The sequence below is a fragment of the Triticum urartu genome, chromosome 5 (assembly GCF_003073215.2).
Source record: "Triticum urartu cultivar G1812 chromosome 5, Tu2.1, whole genome shotgun sequence".
Taxonomy (NCBI): Eukaryota; Viridiplantae; Streptophyta; class Magnoliopsida; order Poales; family Poaceae; genus Triticum; species Triticum urartu.
Window position 1 is genome coordinate 650,342,962 of NC_053026.1, and position 22,915 is coordinate 650,365,876.

At 43.2% G+C, this 22,915-nt stretch overlaps 1 protein-coding gene across 1 annotated transcript; it reads right to left on the reverse strand.

Annotated features, from left to right (window-relative positions):
• Positions 1 to 19,743: 19,743 nt before the first annotated feature.
• Positions 19,744 to 20,837, reverse strand: LOC125511571. The gene is made up of 2 exons (XM_048676979.1): positions 20,411 to 20,837; positions 19,744 to 20,198 (listed from the first exon to the last, which is right to left on the reverse strand). Exons 1-2 carry the CDS (start codon positions 20,834 to 20,836, stop codon positions 20,094 to 20,096), a joined length of 531 nt encoding a protein of 176 aa, XP_048532936.1. The 5' UTR covers position 20,837; the 3' UTR covers positions 19,744 to 20,093.
• Positions 20,838 to 22,915: the final 2,078 nt, after the last annotated feature.

A 22,915-nucleotide genomic window follows, 5' to 3' on the forward strand; every position in this document is an offset into this window, starting at 1 on the left:
GATTAGTTTGACTGGATGCGTGTGGATCCTAGCTAAGTCATCAAGTATATGTCATATCCATATTATATATACTTGATCACCTACTTAAGTGATCGAGGTAATATGGATATGGCATATACTTGATCACTTAGCTAGAATCCATCCAGTTGAAACTAATATGCAATTTCTTTCATAAATGATATAATAACTCATCATCATCATCATATTAATTAATATAAAAACTCTTGCATCATATATATCATCACCAACGGTTTTCATAGCAAAGATATCATCGAGTTCAACATGGTAATGATATTATAAGCGTTCATAACACCACAAAAGCAAATCACTCTTTGAGATTAAGTTCAGGACGAAGAACACGGACATGAGAGGACAAGTACTAAGAGCATGAACTAGCTAATTAATCACTCCTGCTGCTCTCTCTCAGGTAAAATAGCATAGAACATGTATAGCTTTGCTGATTCATCATATTGGAGCATGCAGATGAACCTGTCTCCTAATCGTGGGTTGCGCTTCTGATTGCTGCCCCCTAGTACTTCTCTGTGATCGTTCACAATTTTGCTCCAGTCTTTTACTATTAAGCATTCCTCGCTATTAGAAATCCTGAATGCACTAAAGTGCATTGTAGGATATCTTGGCCGTAAGCTAACAATATTCATGGTACCTTTAGTCTCGATCCAATCAGGCACAACATTCATCGGGAGTCCCTGTTGAAGAACATCGTATAGTAACATACTTAGCAATGAAGTTTAGCTTAAAAAAATAATGTATGCAAAAGATGCACTGAGGAGAAATAGTAGAAATCTTACCATCTTTCCTAAATATATGTGACCGTAGTTCAGTACGAACACTATTGGTCGCACGTTTTGAGTACTAACATTTCTAAGTGCAGGAAAGAAATTTGTCTTGACAGCATCAAGATCCTCAAGCCATGAAACATAATGACTTGTCTCCTCGCAGTTTAGTTCAGCCCCGGGACAGTGGACGGTCCTGTCTACCAAGCGCCGGACATGTTTGCTTGATTGGAAGTAAGCTGTCAATATAAATTGAGAATCTATTAATTATTCAACTGGTTCAAATAATCTCATATCGAAGACATAAATATGGTTGAGAAACTCACATAATGGTAGAACTAGAGGCGTCTGCACATCGACCCAGATGTCTCTATTACCTTCAATATTATGTTCCGGACGAATATCAAAGGTGATAACCATATTAGGCTCAAATGCATAAGCCTTGCATAGTGCTTGCCAAGTTTTGCATTCAAAATAGGTGTATGTGTCTGCATTGTATAATTTGACGTTGAAGGTATAACCATGCTCGGTCTTCAAGTAAACTCTTTTTACCTCCATAGTTTCGTTAGGACTGAAACCTATCTTATCCAAGACAAAAATTCTTGCATGGCAGGGGATACGCTAGTAGAATAGTGAAAAATTAAAATTAAAAGGTGAAGCAAATGAAGCATAAGTCATGCTTAATTACGAAAAAAGACTTGTCGTTGTGACTTACTGTATCCACATCGAAGTTCTCATCCAGCTTGATGCTGAAGCGTCTATCATCAACTAGAAAATTTCTTCCGCACAGGCCGCGCTGGTCTTCGCAGTATTCGCACATAATGAAATCGTGTTCGTCGTCAGACGACATTCCTATGTTCATAAGTGAAACATTAAACACTTATTAGTTCTATTAATTCAACTAATTCTGTTAATTCAACTAGTTCAACTAAGCACTTACGAAGAATATACCCAATTAATTGAACTAATTCAACTAACTAGTTTAACTAATTAATTCAACTAAACTAGTTCTATTAATGTTCTTACTAAAAATAAGGTAGCTAGTTCTATATAATAAAATGTTAATTAGATAATGAAATCTCATATAACTAAATTAAATATATATCTAACATATAATTTATATCTAATATCTAACTTATATGTTCATATATAGGTGAAACATTATACACTTACTAGTTCTATTAATTCAACTAAATAAACTAGTTCTATTAATTCAACTAAGCATTTACTAAAAATAAACTAGTTCTATTAATTTCTTACTAAAATAAAGTAGGTAGTTCTATATAGTAATATTTTGATTAGATCATCAAATCTCATATACCTAAATTTTCTTACTAAAAATAAACTTGTTCTATTAATTTTCATACTAAAAATAAACTAGTTATATTAATTCAACTAGTTCAAATCTCATATATATACCTAATTAATATCTAGCTATACTAATTCAACTAGTTCAACTTGTTCTAATTCATGTAAAATATATTTGACATTAATATTTAACATCTTTTCCATATAATTCATCTAACATTAACATTCTAACATTATTATCTACGTAATTTATCTAACATTAATCTAAACAACAGAAAATAGAAAATAAATAAAAACAATGTATGTGTGTGTATGCGTGTGTGTGTGTGTCTCTCTCTCTCTCTCTCTCTGTGTGTGGTGTGTGTGTGTCTCTCTCTCTCTCTCTGTGTGTGTGTGTACGACCGGGGGGCGGCGGCGTACGGACGGCGGCGGGCGACGACGGGGGGACGGGCGCGGCGGGCGAGAGGCGGCGGTGACGTACGGGCGCGGCGGGGGCGACGGGCCGGGCGGTGACGGCGACGACGGGTCACGGGGGCGACGGCGGTGACGGCGATGACGGGTGGCGTGGGCGACGGCGGTGACGGCGACGACGGGCCACGGGGGCGGCGAGGGCGGCGCGCGATGGGGCGACGGGCGCGGCGAAGAAGTTTGGATCGAGAAGAACTACTGGTGGTCGATGAAACTAATTTTTTCGTAGGTTCCATATATATATATAGGAGGGGTCTTTAGTGCCGGTTGAGCCATCAACCGGTACTAAAGGCCAATTTTCGCCAGGCCAAGGGGCGGGAAACGGCCCCTTTAGTACCGTTTCGCGCCACGAACCGGTACTAAAGACCCCCCCCCCCCTTTGTACCGGTTGGAGCCACCAACCGGTACTAAAGGTTGTGCGCTGCCATCGGCGGTGCACAATGTTTAGTCCCACCTCACCGAGCGAAGGGCAGCCGCACTGGTTTACAAACCCAGCCGCGGCTGCTCCTTCGAGCTTCTCTATATAGCAGGCTTCTGGGCCTAATTAACTAGGGCGTGCTGCCCTGTGAGCCTGCTGGCCCTTCTGGGCCTGCATTTGCACACCCTAGGTCTAGCAGGCCCACTGGGCAGCGCGCCAACAAATTTTTTATATAGTTTTTTCTTTTCTGCATTATTTATTTTCTTCTATTTATTTTTGAGTAGTTTTTTATATAGTTTTTTCTTTTCTGCATTATTTATTTTCTTCTATTTATTTTTGAGTAATTTTTTGTATAGTTTCTTTATTTTCTGCATTATTTCTTTTCTTCTATTTATTTTCTTCTGGAAATTGAATGCTGCATACTGAACACAAAAGAAGTCCGGAGTTCAAATAAGTTTAAAAAATATTGAAGTGGTCGTGTAACAGATGAGTTCTCGTCCGAAACCCTGATACTCCGAAAGAGTTTGTCCAGTTTGTACACGAACTGCGTCCAGTTTTTGCCGTGACCCTCTCTACTCTTTCCCGCATGCTATGCGGGTGATATGATGATACCATGCCAAGTTTCAACATTTTCAGGATTTATTTTGTAGTGATTTTCAATTTCACGGTCATTTAGCTCTCTAAACAATTAGGTAAATGACCGAAAAACAACATGATGTCAGAACATGTTGGAAATTGATGACGTCGCTTTGAATGCTGCATACTGAACACAAAAGAAGTCCGGAGTTGAAGTGGCCGTGTAACAGATGAGTTCTCGTCCGAAACCCTGATACTCCGAAAGAGTTTGTCCAGTTTGTACACGAAGTGCGTCCAGTTTTTGCCGTGACCCTCTCTACTCTTTCGCGCATGCTATGCGGGTGATATGATGATACCATGCCAAGTTTCAACATTTTCAGGATTCATTTTGTAGTGATTTTCAATTTCACGGTCATTTAGCTCTCTAAACAATTAGGTAAATGACCGAAAAACAACAAATGATGTCAGAACATGTTGGAAATTGATGACGTCGCTTTGAATGCTGCATACTGAACACAAAAGAAGTCCGGAGTTCAAATAAGTTATTAAAAATAAAAAAGAGGTGCAATGCTGGTTAATTTGCTTCAAGCCATTCGGAATAGTGTAGACTGCACTGCACATAGCTCAGTGCAATCTATGCTATTCCGCAAGGCTTGAAGCTAATCAACATGCAGGTGAGCATTGCAACTCTTCGTCATTGTCTGTGCACTCACGGCTTATAAACCGCTCATACTGTCTCTCTCTTGACGAGGTGGGACTAAAAATCAGCTTACAAAGAAACTCTAGTACAGGTTCATGCCATGAACCAGTACTAAAGGTCTTCGTGGGGGCCCCAGCCTGACCATAGCCTGACACAGCCTCATTAGTACCTGTTCGTGGCATGAACCGGTACTAAAGGTTGCCCACGAACCGGTACTAATGATGCCCGCCCGCCTAGCCGTTGGAACCGGCACTAATGGTCACATTAGTGTCGGCTCAAATTCAAACCGGCACTAATGTGCTTCACATTTGACCATTTTTCTACTAGTGCAAGACGAAAACATAGAAATATCACCGCATACATGCACATTAGAACCCGTGTCAATGAACCAATCAGGAGAATGACATACTGAAAGAATAGTGGGAAATATACCATACCCAACGTCCTTCATATCAATGTCTCCAATGGCAACATTAGCGGTCTTGTCGCCTTTCCCGGGATGACACTTGTCATAGAGATTAGGGCAACTAGGAGCCCAATGATCAGGATCCCCACACACATGACAAACACCTTTCTTCTTGTCATTCTTCTTCTTGAAGTTCTTGTGCTAGACAACCTTGTTCTTCCCATCAAACTTTGCTTTACCATCAAACTTGCCCTTGTTCTTGAACTTGTGGGGCTGGAAGTTCTGCTTCTGTACCACATTGGCACTAGATCCTCCCTCAATACCTCGAGCACGTGTGTCCTTTGCTCTCGCCTTTTCTTCCACATCAAGAGTGCCAATGAGATCCGGGACGGGAAACTCCTGCCTCTTATGCTTCAGCAAGGTAGCAAAGTTCCTCCATGAAGGAGGAAGCTTAGTGATGATACCTCCGGCAACAAACTTGTCCGGTAGCATACAACCGAAGTGCTCAAGTTCTCTAGCAAATGACTGTATCTCATGAGCTTGCTCAACCACGGAGCGCTCTTCAGTCATCCTGTAATCATAGAATTGCTCCATGATGTACAGCTCAGTGCCAGCATCCGAAACCCCAAACTTGGCCTCGAGTGCATCCCACATATCTTTTCCATTATCAATTGACGCATAAGCATCAACTATGTTCTCACCAAGAACACTCAAGAGAGCAGCCTTAAACAGAGTATCCATTTTCTGAAATGCTTGTGCCTGTTGAGCATCAAGCTCCCCTTGAGGTTTGCCGAGAGTGGCGTCATAGCAACTCATGATTTGAAACCATAAGACTGCTCTCACGCGCCACCTCTTATAGTGGATGCCCTCAAACATAGCAGGTCTCATGAAAGCAGCACAACCACTTGGGGTAAATTGCCTATAATAAGGTTTTTGGATTGTTGAAAATATGAGCAATTTACCAAATGATTTTATTAGTAGAAATATTAGATAAAGCATAACTAATATAACAGTGACAAAAGAAGCCATGCGATTTGACAAAAAGAAGGTAAACAGCATCTTCATATATGAACTGTAACTGAACATATCTAGAGCAGTCAGTATAGAAAGTTGCATATATGAAATAGAGTCTAACATATGTAGGGCAAATACTAGAACAAGGAACTGCAGCAGGATCTCTAACAGAAAGGAGAAGAACACGTACGGGACAGCAGCAGAAGAAGCGCTGGACTTGGGGTCGGTGTCCTCGCATGCCATGTCGTCGAGGAGGTCGTGGACGTCGGGGAAGAAATCGTCGTATGCAGCAACCAGCAGTCGTTGAATTCGTCACACGGGGCCGTGGGAGATGGGGAAGGTCACGACCTAGGGCTCCGGGCTCCGGCTGTAGCATGGGCCGTGTTACCTTCGGGTTTTTCTCCAACGAGGCCCCATGATTTTGAGGGCCCTGTGCGGTCAGCCACTTTGGCCTCCATAGTCGACTGGCCTGAGCATATTCTCTAGTCAAGCAGCCGCACCTACATATATATACATTCAAATCAAGGACCCAGGCCTCGATCCCAAATTAAGCAACGGCCAGAGGGAGCCAGTGGACACAAAAATATCGTGCTGGCAATGTTGCATCCAAGGTCTAGGCACGCAGCTGTACGTGCGCGTGGTAGGGGACGTCAATTCTACAACATGTATATATGCACATTAACAACCTAGCTATAGCTTGCAGCCAGGAAACGCGGTACACGTTAACTGTCCGCACTAAGGTGTGTACAGCTTTAATTAGCCGCCCCAACCCCCCCCCCCCCCCCCCCCCCCCCCCCCCCCCCAAAGCTCTAGTAAACATTTTCTCCTAAGAGCATCTCCAACAGCTCTCCTTTCCCAAATAAACTTTTTTGTTCTGATGGAGCTGAACCAAAAAACGCCCTCTAGTATTCTCAAACAAAAAACACCCTTTATCAGCTCCCCTTTCTCTAGTAAATTATTGATGGTCACAAAAATGATCCACAACTCCCCGTATAAAGGAGAAGTTGCATCCCTCGATAATTCCACAGTCGGCACCGTGAGCCAACCGACGGAAATTTTACCCCATGCCCTCCTACTGATGCCGCCCGCCCGCATCGCTTGGCGACCTGTCCCGAACTCGCTGGCAGACACACACACAGGGATGGAGAGAGAGAGAGAGAGAGAGAGATTTCCCTACTAACAATAATGTTGGGTGATGGCGTCGGTTATTAGGGATATGAGAAAATATATGCTCTAAATCTAAAAAAGGAGTTACATAGGAAAAACAAACGAAAATTATCATGTAAATCTTAGACCACACTAGCGGGCAATCAGCAAGCTTTTATGGGAAAATATATTAAGAAACGGTATGCACACAAAAAATACACATATGGTGATCTATAATGGCAAATAGTTGCAGCATTAATTATCTGCTATTCCATACAAGATCATACTTTGGTTTTTCTGCGCAGCTCTCAAATGAAAGCATTTTCTAATGAGTTTCTGCTAGTCCATACATAGTGTATTCTCACATCTACCAGTGAGAAATCATTAATATTTTTTTTTTGAAGTTTTTAAGTGCATTTACAAAATCGTTAAAGGGCTCATGTGATTCCCTTGCCTCGAGAAAAAAATTATTATCCGGCCAGAATATTCATAGTAGAACAACATTGAATTTACTTTATACTATGGAGAGATTTGTTTTTTCGTTCTTCATACATTTTTAATTTGCATTGTTTTTCTAGATGGCATAGAACTACGTAGGGATGTGCTTCTTGCTGGGGAAACATGATTGTCTGTGTACTCGGTTGATGAGGGCTAAATATTACACAAAATGACATCTTCTTGACTCTGTGTTTTCTTTCAACACATGTTCTTCTTGGTCGGGTATTATGCATGATTTTGAGCTCTTAAATGAAAGGAGTCATCGAAATTATACTTAAAAAGTAGGTCTGAAAGTGAATATTTCTTACTTATGCCAACCACAAAAATATGGAAGGAACATGTGGTAAGACATTTTTAATTCATCATGACGCGGAGGAATGTCCTAGCTCCATATCCCTAACCAGTCATAGGATCATTTTGTTCCTTGGCATTACAGAAAGAATGATTGCGGACTGTGTATATGTTGTCTATGAACTTTAAATTAGAGTTAGATACTATGGGCCAGCACAGTGGGCGGAGTGATGGGAGCAAGAACTTGAGGATTCTCGTGTAAAGGCTAAAATGCGTCGAACGATTAATGTATTTTTATTGGCATGCGCACGGATACTGAAATTCTGGCATTTCGGACTAATAGAGGGATGCACCATCGTATTACCTGCAGTAAAGTTAATTTTGTTGTTCAGGTGATGAAGATATTTTTCATGCGCATTTTAAGTGTACTAAAGCTTGTGCTTTGCGGATTGCTAGGCAGAATATTTGGGAAATACCGGAGGAGTATTTGTTCACCAATTTGGGATGGGTTGATCGTTGTTACTGTTGGCGAATGTGAATGATTTTTCTCGAGCGAGTATCCCTTTATTATTTGGCGATCCACACATATCGATAACAATGTACATTTTGATGATGGGAAGATCCCTATTTCACTGTCTATGAGTATCTTGGAAAAACATATGACCGTTCTCATGTTGCTTCATTCCCTGGTGAAGGCAAAACTAAATCCTATATCTTTTCGCAACCGGGTTGTGTTCCTTCTGTGGACGTACGGGCATGCTAATTAGATGGGTGCCTTGCAACATGAGATAAATGTGGATTCTAGCTTTCTTTGTTAAATTGGTTTAGTCATGTGTTGGGAGTGGTTCTATTAGTGGAGAACGTCTAGTGCAGCGGAGCAATCTGTACACCGGATGTGCCCTGTTATTTTCGATAATTGGAAGGAAATCCGAGGGATGTGGTCAGACTGGTAAATGGATTGTTGGTACATTGGCAAAAAAGACCTCACATGTTATCAAAATCAATCCGCTCTCCAGCATTTCCTCCCATCATTAAAGATGTTTTTAATTTCTTTCTTCAAACATAGAAATGACCACATATGTCGAATGATACATCTGATTTGGATATGTTTTTTACCATCATCTTTGTTTTGATGAGATGGTATAGCTCATATTTTTTAAACTAAACTGCAGCAATATAAGTTTCAAGTCTAATCTATACCTATATAAAAAGGCCCAAAGGGGCAGATCCAACAGATCTCGGCAATCAAACTAAGTCAATCCAATGACCTAAACTGCTCCAATGACGAGCATTCAACGTGTTTAACATGCAGTTAATATCATTACAAATATTGCACTAATCACAGAATTAACACACAAATAATAGCATACCTAATATCCGTGTGCAATTAATATATTGGCTAAATATTAACGTGCGTTGCACGTGCGCATTTATCTATATCTATACCAACATAAAAGACCCAAAGGGGTAGATTCAGCCGATCTCGGCCATCAAACTAAGTCAATCTAACGACCTAGACTGCTCCAATGACGAGCGTTCAACGTGTTTAATATGCAATTAATATCATTACAAGATATTTCATTGATCATAAACTTAACACACAAATAATAGCATACCTAATATCCTTGTGCAATTAATATATTGCCTAAATATTAACGTGTGTTGCACGTGCGCATTTTACTAGTTAAAGTTCAATACATAAATATATTTAATATTTTCTCTCTTTTCTCTACCCAAACATTTAATATTTGTCTTGTTTCAAATATCTCATCAAAACAAAGAATGGCTCATTTTATTAAGTTTTATTTGTTAATTTCTCCTGTAAGTCTGATGGTGTGGTTCCATCCTGCTTGAGGAGTGGATGTTGAGGATGATCCTAATAACGTTTCTTGATTAATATATGGCGGGCTTTAAGAAAATAAACGCACAAAAATAACCTTATTTTGTAAAGGAAAAATAGATGTAATTTTCGATCGCCGTCATGCAGGCAGCTAATCTATATTTATACTTTTTTTGAGGGAATCTATATCTATACCTAATAAATGAAGGACGTTGTGTTTCTCCGACTTTTTTGGTCCCTCCCGACATTGATAGTACTTACCCACCTTGCCACCTATAAGTCACAAAAATACCCCTTCGTTTTTTTTTCTCGTAGGTCGTTTTGTTGGACGCGGCGTTTCGTCTCAAAAAAGAAATAGGGGAACAAGGACTCGAACCTTGGTCGCGTTGAAGGAGCCCGCATGCATGAATGAAGTTATCTAGCCCACGTTGCTAGAGAAATAAAGGAAGGTTGCATTTTATTGGTTAAACGAGTTTTCTCGAAAAAACATAGAAGCTGCAGATTGATCCTGTAAATCTGTCGTTGGCGATTGATCCTGTAAATCTGTCGCTGGCGATAGGACTCCTGTTTGCGCCGTGCACCTACTCCTCGACCTTTACCTACACTATGCAATGGCCCTGCTGGGCATTTTCTGGGCATCATCGAACTAGGCCACGCAGGGCCAAAATAGAAAAACTGATACCATGGAGGACCAACCTATTACGACCTCCCTTCAGTCACGAGGGTTCAACCAGTTAAACTAGATTTTGATTGTGATAAAAGACATGATTCATTTATTAATGAATAGTCCCACCTCACTGTTTTACACCGGATCTCACCAATTTATATACGTCTGCAGGTAAATAATGCTTCGATTCATGTGACAAGGCCTGCCCATTTAGTATTGGGTCGTCGTCATCCCATGGAGGACATGTATGAGGTGAGTGGGGTGCGGCGTGGCCTCACGTCTTCAATAACAATCATGTAGAGTAGTTGGCACCTATCACCAACACGCTTCAATCCTAGGCGCCACCTCGCAAATGCCTGCCCTGCTCGACCAGTTATCGTCCGTCACCGACACACGAGAAGGACTTGATCGGACTCAAAATCAAAATCTAAAAGTCATTGTTGTGTCCGACATAAATTGTTTTTAAGTTTTTAAGGACTTAATTTTGTTGTTGTTGTAACACACGGGTCCTTTGCTAGTTAGACAGACATAAAGGCCATACGGGCGACGAGACGGCCGGCCATCAGTCAAGGTGTCATGTGTTGAGTTGGGTTAATAACATACAAAGAGAGTGGATAGCGAGTGCATGATAAATCAGCTACAATTAGCGGCCCACGCTGGTTAGCACTTTTTCCCTGTGGGAGAAATTCTTGTGGGACTCACGCGGTGCCTTTTCTTGCAGCTGCCACTTTCAATCATCGCCTACTGCATATCATATCATGTGCAGGAACCTAACTAGACACACGTGAAGATCATATGGGCGAATGAGACGGCCATTAATCAAGGTATGTCGTGTTGGTCCCCGCAAAAAAAAGGGGGTACGTTGCGTTGGGTTTACATGCAAAGATAGTGGATAGCGAGTGCATCAAGATATATAGAGAGTTGAGACGACATGTGCACAGTACGACCTGACCATCGAATGAAAATCAGGCAGCAGCAGTCGGTCTACTGTTTGGTTTCTGTACTTCAAATGCGACCAATAATAAACAAATTCAATCATATATGCATGAATTGAGCTAGCTAGAGCTACTTCTTTTGCTCTGGCTTGTTGACGCATGTAAGGGGTGATTTTATGTTATTATTAACTTAACCATGGATTGTGTACTCCCGGCCAGATAATTACTACTCAGTGAGTAACATACTTACATACTCCATGATCAGGCTGGCTGGCAGTGTCACGTCAGGGCAACAGTGCTGCAACATGCATATGCGTCGAACATCTAACAGCGTGTGTGGATCCACTCCAGGCTGGCTAGCAAGCTAAGTAGGGTTGGTTAGTTGGTTGCCCAGTAGAATTATGCGTGCGTCTGTCTCTGTGTGCACGAAGAACGCATCTGTGTGTACAACGTTCCTCTAGCGACACTCAAGCAGAGCACATTACCATTTTTTATGGATGATGCCGAAGCGCGCCTGTGGGCTAGGAACGGCGCCACCAGAATACAAAACATCATCTCCGAGGGCTACTTTTAGAGGGTTATCGGGGCTGAGCAACCCCGCGTCTGTCATGCTCCTAGCTCATATCCATGCCATGCCTCTCTGTGTATGTCATGCATCTCTGTGTACATGGCTTAGTAAACCACTTTTGATAGATGCTTGCACAGTGTAACGGCTAGGCTGTAAGGGCATCTTCAAAACGAACCCTCAAATTACCTGCAAACATCCAAACTAAGGGTGGACATGGTCCGGTCCTGGTTCAAGTCGTCGTTTGGACCGACCGCCGGACCGAGCAGCATGACGATCCTAATTTCACGGACCGGACCGGCAAGGACTGTGAGCACGGGTGTCGAGGTGGGCAACGTGCCATGGGAAGTGTGTGGGCGCCGCTGCTCTTTGCCATGAACGTGCACATGTTTCTTAATTAGCAGTTTTTTTCTCTTGCATGGAAGTAATCTATCGTGTGCAAGCCTTGTGTGACTAGTAAATGTGCAAATCGCACGTTAATATTTAGGCAATATATTAATTGCACGTGTTGCACGTTAATATTTAGGAAATATATTAATTCCACACGAGTATTAGGTATGCTATTATTTGTGTGTAATTATGTGATTATCGCAATATTCGGTATGATATTAACTACACGTTGAACGCTCGCCATTGGAGCAGTCTAGGTCGTTGGATTGACTTAGTTTGATGGCTGAGATCAGTTGAATCTACCCCTTTATGTCTTTTTATATTGATATAGATAAGCGGATCAAATCGGACGTGGAGTTAATCATTAGATGGTGCCGTGATTTCTGGATCAAACCATGTTTCTCTCGTACTTCCCACTTTGGGAAAATTTTATTTTTGTCACTCTAGATTTTATCAATTTTTCTTATGCCACTCTAGATATTGACATTTCACTTTTGCCACTTTAGATTTTGATAATTATCACAATTGCCATTTCGATGGCAAAAGCAAAATTTTCAGAGTAGCAATTGTGATGCATTTTAAAAGCTAAGAGTGACAAAAATGAAATAAAATTATTTTGCTTTTGCCATGGAATGGCAATTGTGATAATTGTCAAAAGCTAAGAGTGGCAAAAATAAAATTTTCCCTTCAATTTTCTGTTTTAACTGAATAAAAGGAAACAGCACCATGGGATTGCTCGTGATTATAGGAAGCTGACGGTATTGAATCTAGCACCATCCAAAACAACACTTGCCAGATTTGTTGGACGAGAAAATCATGGCCGAGCATTTCTCCCATGATCCAAAAATCACGGCAGAGAGTTTCATGCGTGCATGTTGTGCTGAAACGGTTGTCATGGTCGAGAACTCGCGAACGGCGGCAGTGCATGAAACAGCAGCGATGATGAGCAGCGGAAAAAGGCTATGGGGCACGGGTAGGAGAGGAAGGAAGGAGAGGGCAAGCTCGGGTACACGGTGGTTCACCCAGGGGCTGCCTGTAACCCACGACGACAAGGAAGGGTAAAAACGGTGACTGCGTTTCTCGGTCGGCTAGGTTAAAGACCGGACCGGACCGGACCGACATTTTCTCGGGCCTGATTTGGCAGACCGGACCATCCAATTTATCTAGCGGGCCAGGATCGAGTGGGCCAAGACCAGGCGGGCCATGAGCGGGCAAAAAAACCCGCTCGGTACGTCCACCCATAATCCAGGCCAAGCTGTCTAAAGGTAATTTGCCATCCAACACTGACCTGCATCAGTCCACGCACCAGTCTCATATCCTTTTTCACACAAATTGAAAACAAACTAGTGGCCTTTGCGCGAGTCCAGGCCTCCGCCACGTAGGACTCCGACACCCCCGGCCCACTCAAACCCACATTTGAACCCCGCGTCTACATCCCTTCTCCCTTTCTCGGCAACCGCTTTCTCCCTATCTGACGTCGTCATTGTACCACCCTGGTCACCCTCCAAGCCCTTGAAGGACCTTCGCCGCTCCACCCAGTCGATAGCCCGCTTTACCTCCACACCTCTCGCCTGTCTGCCGCATATGTACCATCCGCCCCTACGGGTGCCGTCGGTAGGGGTCACCATGGCCGACAAGTGTTTGGTGACATGGTTGTGCTAATTTTTTCACAAATTTTCTCCCTTCTTTGAAGCAATGGATTCGGTCATGGGGTACATCTATGAGCACTATGTTGAGTCATCCGACATGGATTATTATGCAAATTAAACTTCGATGATGAAATAGGTTCTTGAAAATGCGGAGCGTGCGGAAGAGAATGTTCTCAATTTAAGGGATCGATCAAAGGTCATCGGGTGCTGAATTGGAACAGACGGGGGCATTTGATGCTGATGGACGACTACTCTTTTTGCCGACACTTTCGGATGCGGAAAAATTTGTTTGATCGCCTCTATAGTGGCATGCAGTCCTACAATCACTACTTCATCTTGAAGAAGGATGACGTACGAAGAATTGGATTCTCTGGTTACCAGAAGTGCATGTCTGAATTGTGGATGATTGCATATGGCATGGTTGCAAATTCGTGAGATGTGTACCTCTGGATATCCGAGAGTACATGTGGAGACACCACGATCAGAATTGCGACTGCTATGGTCGAGGTTTGGACCTTAGTACTTGAGAGAACCAACATTCACAGACATGAAAGACTCATGGCACATGAAAGACTCATGGCACTCTCGAAAGCAAGAGGATGGCTAGGTATGCTAGGATCACTTGATTGCATGCACTAAAGATGGAAGAACTGCCAAAAGCACTACATGGGAAATATCAGGGTCATGATAATAAGTCCGCCATCATTCATGATCTTGATGCATCACATGGCCTCTAGATTTGGCATGCTTTCTTTTGCATGCCCTAGTTTCACTAGTGAGATCAATGTGATGTAGTGGTCTATTCAAATATAAGGTGGGCCTTGGTCCGATCTAACAATTTATGAAAATATCTAAGGGCCGGTGGGTTATATGGCAATTGGTGTGGTGGTGAAGTCTAGTCTTGTACTACTAGAGGATGAGGAGTTAGACCTCCTTATGAGGGATTCTCTTCCACATGCTATTGGAGTTTGAAAAAAGAAGTGGTTCCTAAGCGCTCCTCTCTGCTGCCCTCCTCGCCACGCCTCGTGACAACGAGCAGCGGTTTGTGGGAATGAGCCGAGCCGAGATCACACCTATGCACTTATTTTTGCCTGTCAAGAAAGGAGAGTCCCTAACAGTCGACAACGATCTGAGACATCGGATCATCGACTGTTTCCAACTCAGATGTGGGTCCAACCCACGTATTTCCACCTGACCATGTCTATATATGTGAGGCGTCGACCAACCCTGACCGCCACGAAGAACAGATCACATCTGCTTCCACGCACACCCATCCACTGTCATTTCTTTCGCTGCTGCTGTCGGCGGTGGTCCCATGGCGCACATGGTTGACGGGAGTGTAGGCCTCTGAAAACCCGCCTCTCCAGATCATGTACGGGAGAGGGGCGATTGGTTTTGGGGGGAGCATCTCCTACGCGACTACTCGCCGCCGTTCATCTATGTCCATTACATCGTCTACGTCCGCATCGCCATCGACACCACCATGAGTCAGCAATCCAAAGCCGACCGACTTGCCGCCGAGAAACTTGAAGCCAAGAAGAAAGCCGCTGAGGACACCGCCGCCGCTGTTACTTTGTGTTGGCCTACTGGAGGGTATAACTCGTTTATCTTGCGTCTGTTTATTTTTGTCCTAGCCATACTAGCTATGTGTGTATATGTTTCTACTATATGTGTATTATGTGCTTATCTGGATCGTAATCAGTATGTGATCAATTCTGTCAATGCCATGCTCATGATCTATTCGTGGATTATATTAATCAAAATATTTCTAAGATACTCAATAATACAAAGACCTAATATGTGTAGGCAATTTTCGATCCAAGGCTTTGCCGCTGCACTAAAAGTGGGACCATTTATAGGGAAGTGCTTCAAGCATTGGCAGAGCAAAATCACCTTATGGATCACAACCATGAACGTGTTCTGGGTCACCAGTGTTACTCCCATGGGAGTGATTACTCCTGGTAAGAAGAAGGCGTTTAGGGAGGCCACCGTCATCTTTCTAGGAGCATTTCTAAGTGTGATGGGAGATAAGTTGGTGGATGCGTATTTACATACGCAGGTTGCCAAGGACTTGTGGGAGGTGCTCGAATCTAAATTCGACGCAACCGGCGCTGGGTGCGAGATTTATGTCATCGAGCGGTTTCATGATTACAAAATGGTCGGGAGCCTTTCTGTATTGGAACAGACTCATGAGATACCGTGCATCGCTATGGAGATTGAGATTCTTAGGTGTGATTTTATAAGGCAAGTTTGTCACGGGATCACTAAGCTCCCAAATTCTTGGAAGGAAATTTGCTACCACTCTGAAACATTAGAGGCGTGAATTTTCAGTAGAGGATGTCATCGTCCATCTGAGTGTTGAGCCGAACTTGAGAGAAAATAATTCACACGGAAAAGGGGCTGATGGAACTTATATCGCCAATATGGTACATCAGAGGAACGTCAATTCTCACAAGCCCAAGGGAAAGAAATATGTTCAACATAATACCAAATTTAAGAAGGATAAGAAGACCATCAAGAAGAACAAGAAAAGAGATGGCTCCTTCACTTGTGGTTCAGAGGAACATTGGGCCAACAAGTGCCCAAACAAGTATAAGAAGTCGGGGCAGGACTCCAAGTCTGCCAATATAATTGTGAGCAACAATGAGAGTAGTGCATCTGGGTACGATGATTTTTTTACTGCATTTTCAGTTTGTTACTTCGTCCACATCCACAACATGGTTTACGTCTGTGTCGCATTCATAGCCACCATGAGTCCTCAATCCAAAGCCGACCGAATCACCGGCGAGAAACATGAAACCGAGGAGAAAGCAGCCGAGGACACCACTGTCGCAGCTTTATCCTGGCCTACTAGAGGGTATAACTCGTTTATCCCGCTCCTGTTTATTTCCCTCTTAGCGGTACTAAGCTATGTGGGTAGATGTTTTTACTATATGTGTAGTACGTGTTTATCTAGATCGTAATCAGTATGTAATCAATTGTGTGAATGGCATGCTCATGATCCATTCGTGGATTCATTTAATCAAAATATTGCTAATATACTCAACATGGTATTCATTGTTTGCTAAGTTGACTGAAGGACAAGCTCCTCCATGCAACCATACTATCAATGGGCATGACTACAACATGGACTACTATCTCTTGACGGTATCTATTCTACATGGGCATCCTTTTTCAAGACCATGTCTAAGTTAGTTGGTCAAAAAAGAGCTCACTTTGTCCAATGATAAGGAGCTAGAAAGGATGTGATCAATTATCTCAATCCTGTGCTCATGATCTCGCTACTAGGGAAAACCTTATACACAGAATCTTAGCAGCAGCGCGGCACAAAAAGAAGCGCTACTGCTAATTAGCAGTAGCGCGGTTTTTTAACCCTCGCTACTACTAAGTTGATAGTAGTAGCGCGGGTTTTTAACCCTCGCTACTACTAAGCGGTCTCTACCGTGCCCCCCGACACATGCCATAGTAGTAGCGAGGGGTATAAACCCGCGCTACTACTAAGTTGATAGTAGTAGCGCGGTTTTATACCCCTCGCTACTACTAAGTACGAGGTAGGTGAAGTTGCCATATCCTCGGCCGAATTCCCATCTCCTCCCCCAAATCCCTCCTCTCTTCCACCACTCTCTCCTCTCACTTTCCATACGCTCTCACATGGACCTCTTGCCCATGCACCCATCCTCCTCCATGGCGCCGAAAGAGGCCGCCGCCTCGCGCCACCGGCGTCTAGGAGCTCGCCGGTCTTCCACCGACGTCTAGGAGGCCGCCGCCCCGCGCCACCACACCGGAGCACCTCGCCACCGGTGACTAGCTCCGCTGCTCCCTACATCACCTTCCTCTCCCCCTCGGTTTTCCTTTTCTCTCTCTCCCTCTGGTTTGACTCACCCTCCCATGTCCATGCCCGTCCAGGTCGTCGCCATGGATGACCCGGAGCTATCTGGCATGGTCGGGAAGAGGAGCCCCACGCCGCGGCCTGGCTCTGCCATAGAAACGGGCCCTCTCCAACAGCCACTGCTGGATCTGGTCTTCCGCTGTCCGTTCATGCCTCCGGCGACGCCAATCATCGCTAGATCTTACCATTGCTTCCATTGACAGCACGCACGGGATCGAGATTTTTTGTTTGTTTTTGAAAGTAATAGTAGTAGCGCGGGGTATAAGACCCGCTACAGCTAATTAGCAGTAGCGTTGTTTGCAACGCACGCTGCAGCTAACCATGTATAGCAGTAGCGTGTGTCAAACGCGCTACTGCTACAAGTTAGCTGTGGCGCCGTATCAGTAGCGCGGGCACCCGCGCTACTGATACACCCAAAACCCGCGCTGCTGCTAGGCTTTTCCCTAGTAGTTTCTATTCATGAAATAAATTAATCGAAATACTGCTAATATACTCAACATGTCCTCCATTGTTTGCTAGGTTGACTGAAGGACATGCTCCTCCATGCAACTGTACTGTCAAATGGGTTACTATCCATTTGACGGTATCTATTCTCCGTGGGCAACCTTCGTCAAGACCATGTCTGAGTCTGTTGGTCAAAAAAGAGCTCACTTTGTTCAATGATAAGGAGTTAGAAAGGATGTGAAGAGGGCATTTTATGTGCTCAAACAGGGTTTGCAGTTGTTCAAGGACCAGCTAAATAATGGGATTAGGAGATCTTGTGGGAGGTGATGACATGTTGTGTGAACATGCACAGCATGATCGTGGAGGATGATGGTGAAGATGCTGCTGGAGATCATATTCAACTCCCACATCAAAATTCAGCCACATTTAACGAGTTTGTCCATAAGCATCAACAAATTTGAAATCGAACAACTCATGAGCAACTTAAGAAATATTTGATTGAGCATCTGTGGAGACTTAAATGGTATAAAACATATATGCGGGTTGAATTCTAGTTTGAACTAATTTATTTCAAAACATCATTTGATTGTAATATTTACATTTGAACTATACTATCACATTTAAATATTTTTCACTCCTTGAAGTTTGATATATTATTATTTAGAGTGTTACGGACTTCAGAAAAAAAAGAGGGGCGAATGTTGAGTGGACAGGTAGGATGTGTCCGGGCCAGTTCGCATACAAATAATTTTTCTGTTCTTAGGGCAGGTGTTTAAGATGCCTAATGGATTATGTCCGTACGAGCTGATCGGACAAGATGCACGCTAGTTAGCTGCAGCGCATGCCTGCAGCTGGTTGCCATTAGTCTTTCAGATCCGCGCGATCGATCTCTTAATTTGTGTGGCTGCCTTAGCTTTGTCCTACGAAAATTATTACATCAGAGCAGCAGGTCGCAAATGGCCCATCACATACGAACGTGGGGGTCACCGTGCATCTGCAGCTAGCTGCCCGTCGCCTTCCGTACGTACACTCTACTTGCAGCGCAAATTTGTCGATGCGTGTGCGGTGTGCTGCATGGAGGAGCGGCTGGGCTTCGATCCCGTACGTCCAATAGTAAATGGAAAAAGTTTATTTTTGCCACTCTAACTTTTGCCAATTTTGCTTATGTCACTTTAGAATTTGGCATCTCACTTTTGCTATTCTTTGCTTTTAACAATATATCACAAATGCCATTTCGTGACAAAACCAATAAATTTTCATTTCACTTTTGCCATAGTAAATTCGGCATGCATGCTTCGTTTGGACGCGCCAACGTGAAGCTCACGTGCCCACTCGTACACTGTCCTTCACAGATACTTTGTTCGTTTCAAAATAAATGATTCAATTTTATATTAATTTTATATTAACTTTGTACGTACCACCAAAGAATGAACGTCGGCTCTTTACAAAGCTGATGCAAGAGAAAAACAAGACACGCAAGACGAACAATACCAACAAAACACAAGAATGCAAGGTTGGACACCGCCAACTTGGCACCAGGCGAAAGCACAAGAGCGACCGAACCACCTCAAGAAGAGACCCCTGGCACCCACCCGATGAACAACGAAACCTGCGCCACCAAGATGAGGGATCCACACTTTCAAAAAAAAAGATGAGGGATCCACCGGACATTGTCGCAAAGTAGCCGTCCAGCTGACACCTTTTTTTTTTTTGAGACGCCTGAGAGGGCCCCCGGCTGTTAAGGATTAATTAAATCCTAATAATCAATACTTAGGTCGGTTGTTTAGTTTAGCAACCGTGACTATGTAATTACCGCTTCTGTACATGGATATAAATACCCTATTCTTCAGTCAATGCAGTTACTGTTCAATCCATTCGTTCCTCTCTCTCTTTTTCTTCTTTACACGTTATCAGCACTTTGCCCTAACCTGGAGCGAGCGATTAGGCCACCCACATCAATCCGTCACCGGCGACGTCCTTGATGCCCGAGAGGCAGCAAGGTTTCTCCGACACGACCGGATGCCCAGCGTTCCTTGACGCATCTCGTTGTCCCCGGCGGCAGCCCATGCCCTCCGGCGCGTGGTGCGAGCACGCCTCACCCTGCAGAGCGGCACGGCGGCGCAGGTCTCCAGACGGCGCGTGGTCGCGTGGCCTCGACCTCCCGCATCAGCCCGAGGCGTTCGCGGCACAGGCGCAGGCGCTGCGAGTCTCTCGATCAGGGAAGAAACCAGATGCAAAGAGAAAGAAAGCACAAAATTCAGAGAAAGGCCAAGAACAGCAGAACGGCAAGGGGATCAGAAGAAAACATACAAGATCCCTGTGACACATCTCATACAAAACGACAATAATGCAAAGACCAACTCTGCATCATACATCAATCAGGTGATTCAATTCCGATTTCGTTATACTAACCTCTAGTGCATCGTTTTTAATGCCGTCCAAAGCAAACTTCGGCAGCAACCCATGGCCCGGTCGACGTTTACCTCGGCTAGGCTCCTCGCGGAGCGGCGACATCCTTCGGCCCGGCTGCTCCCAGCGCTGCACCCCGAGGCGGCCGTGGACCACGGCCCCGGCGTGGCGGAGGATGCACTCCGGGCCTGCATCTTTTTCGATGAGGCGGCCAGGCGCGTAACGCACAGCGGCGGCAGCGGCCAACGGCCGGTGCCCGGCATGGCAACGCCCGGCAGCAAACACGGTGTCTCGCGGCTCCGCGGCGGCGGCCATCGGCCGGCGTGCGGCAGCGCGGTCCTCAGCCCGGGCAGAGGCAGCCCACGAGGCGCAAAACGCGGCGGCGCAACCATCGGTCTGCCCGCACTGCACAGCGGCAGCAGTTACCATGGCCACGACGCTCGCATAGGATAAGAAATTGGGGATCTTATCTTCTTTGGAATTTATTCAATTCAACCCTGTACTTAGAGATAATCATATCTTGCCCCTGCAGTTTCAGATCCAGTAAGACTTAACTGGGATTTACTAAACCGCATGTTTTAGTACCCAGATTTCTGAAATTGTCATTCAGTCTCTAACACTTGCGGTTGCAGTTTTAAGTCTACAGACTTTGTTTGGTCTGCATTTTAATCTATGTGCTTGCTGTAAAGCATATTAAAAAAGTTGTAATGTGTTCAATCTTCTTGCCTCATGCAATCTCTATAACACGTAACTATGTACAACAACTCTATTTTGGCAATTGAAATATATTTTTCTTGCAAATGTTGATGTAAACTCATACTACAAAATTATAGTATGAGACTATCTTCAAATTTTATTTGTGAACCACAAGGTATTGGTGACATCTACTGCATCATTTGCAGATTATCCATCACTATTGTGAGGTCTACATCTTGTCACTTTAACAAGATGACTACCTTCAAAGTGCTATTCCAAATATTAATATTAGATGTGACTACCTCAAGATATCATAAGGTAATACTGGCATCTACTGCAAATTTTGCAGACTATCCACTATTACTGTAAGGTCTACATCATGTCACTTTGATAGATAATTACCTTCAAAGTGATTTCATATATTTAGCATAACATAAGGTAATAGAATTATGAACATCTACTGACAAAAGTCAGACTATGTTTTCTATTACTGCGAGATCTACACCACATCCGGTGACTATCTTCAAAGTGTTATCCTATATAAATTGAGGTCTACACATATGAGTATATAGCATCAGCTATCGTAAAACTTTGCTCCTCTGAAGCAATTGTTGTTGTTCACTAAAAAGAAGATATTTACTCTCATAGTAAAAGGTATCCATGAATGAACACTACATGCTGAAATAACATATATGTTTCATGAATATTAGTTAATTAAGCCTCACTTTGCTTGAAAAAGTCATAGAATATTACGCAAGTATTGTCATATCCTGATAATTACCTTCTATTACATAAGTAAAATACATGGCAATGGAGCGTATGTCACTATTTATAATTATGGTGTCGTCCATCCATCAAGATGGATCCCATAATTTATGGTACCGATTGAGTGTCTCAACATTTTCGCAATGTCCACATCACATTGTGGTTATACTTTCATAGTGACTAAACTAATGTTAAACATGCAACGTCTATGTTTCTGGCGGTGACTCTAAAGTTGCAACGCTCATATGCATTTTATGTGTCACCAACTTCACTTAGTTCTCAAACTAAGTACATAATGGATGAATATTTATTCATCTCGAATGTTTCACTTAAGAGAAACATGCTGCCATGAGCACATCGCGAATGATCACCCATTCGTTTTTCAAGACCTCAAGTCTATCGCAGCTCACAATTCTGTCATTTAATCAACTTCAAGTTGAGATCCCATGATCAAATATTTTCATATGTAATCCGGTTGAAAACCCCTTAATACCCTTTACATCCTCATATGATGGTATTATCATTTTTCCATGATGGAGAAACATGGAATTTCTTAAAATCATCAGATTCACCCAACGGGTTCTAACCCATTATTTGTAATTCTTGCTAGTATGAGGACTTCAAAGACAACCGAAGACGGAATTACCTCTTAATAGGGAATAAATCGTTTTCAAACGATCACAAAGACAACTCTCAAGTTTGTCAAATGTGTGGTTATACAAACATCGCACCTATGATTACCAAACCCTCAAAGCTATGGTCAAACCACACTGCAAATTTATTGAAAAGGAAAATAAGTTCATTGGATTGTTCTCAAATCTTCATCAGAAGGAGAGAACCAAAATCTAGTGCAATAAAAGGATGGTAAATTCCTTTGCAATGATGATATGTTTGTGTAATGGAATTTTCAATAATACTGGAGACCTCATGCAATCTCTTAATTATCCCAAAAATTTATTAGCCTATACTTGTTGTACTACAAGTAGTGCGATGTTCAATATCTTATTTCTCGGACATGATATTCGATAAATTTTGAATGTATGAATC

Coding starts and splice junctions, on each gene's coding strand:
- LOC125511571 (XM_048676979.1), bottom strand. CDS start 20,836: ATGGTAACTGCTGCCGCTGTGCAGTGCGGGCAGACCGATGGTTGCGCC. Junction 20,199..20,410: donor TTAAAAACGATGCACTAGAG/GTTAGTATAACG, acceptor AGAGACTCGCAG/CGCCTGCGCCTGTGCCGCGA.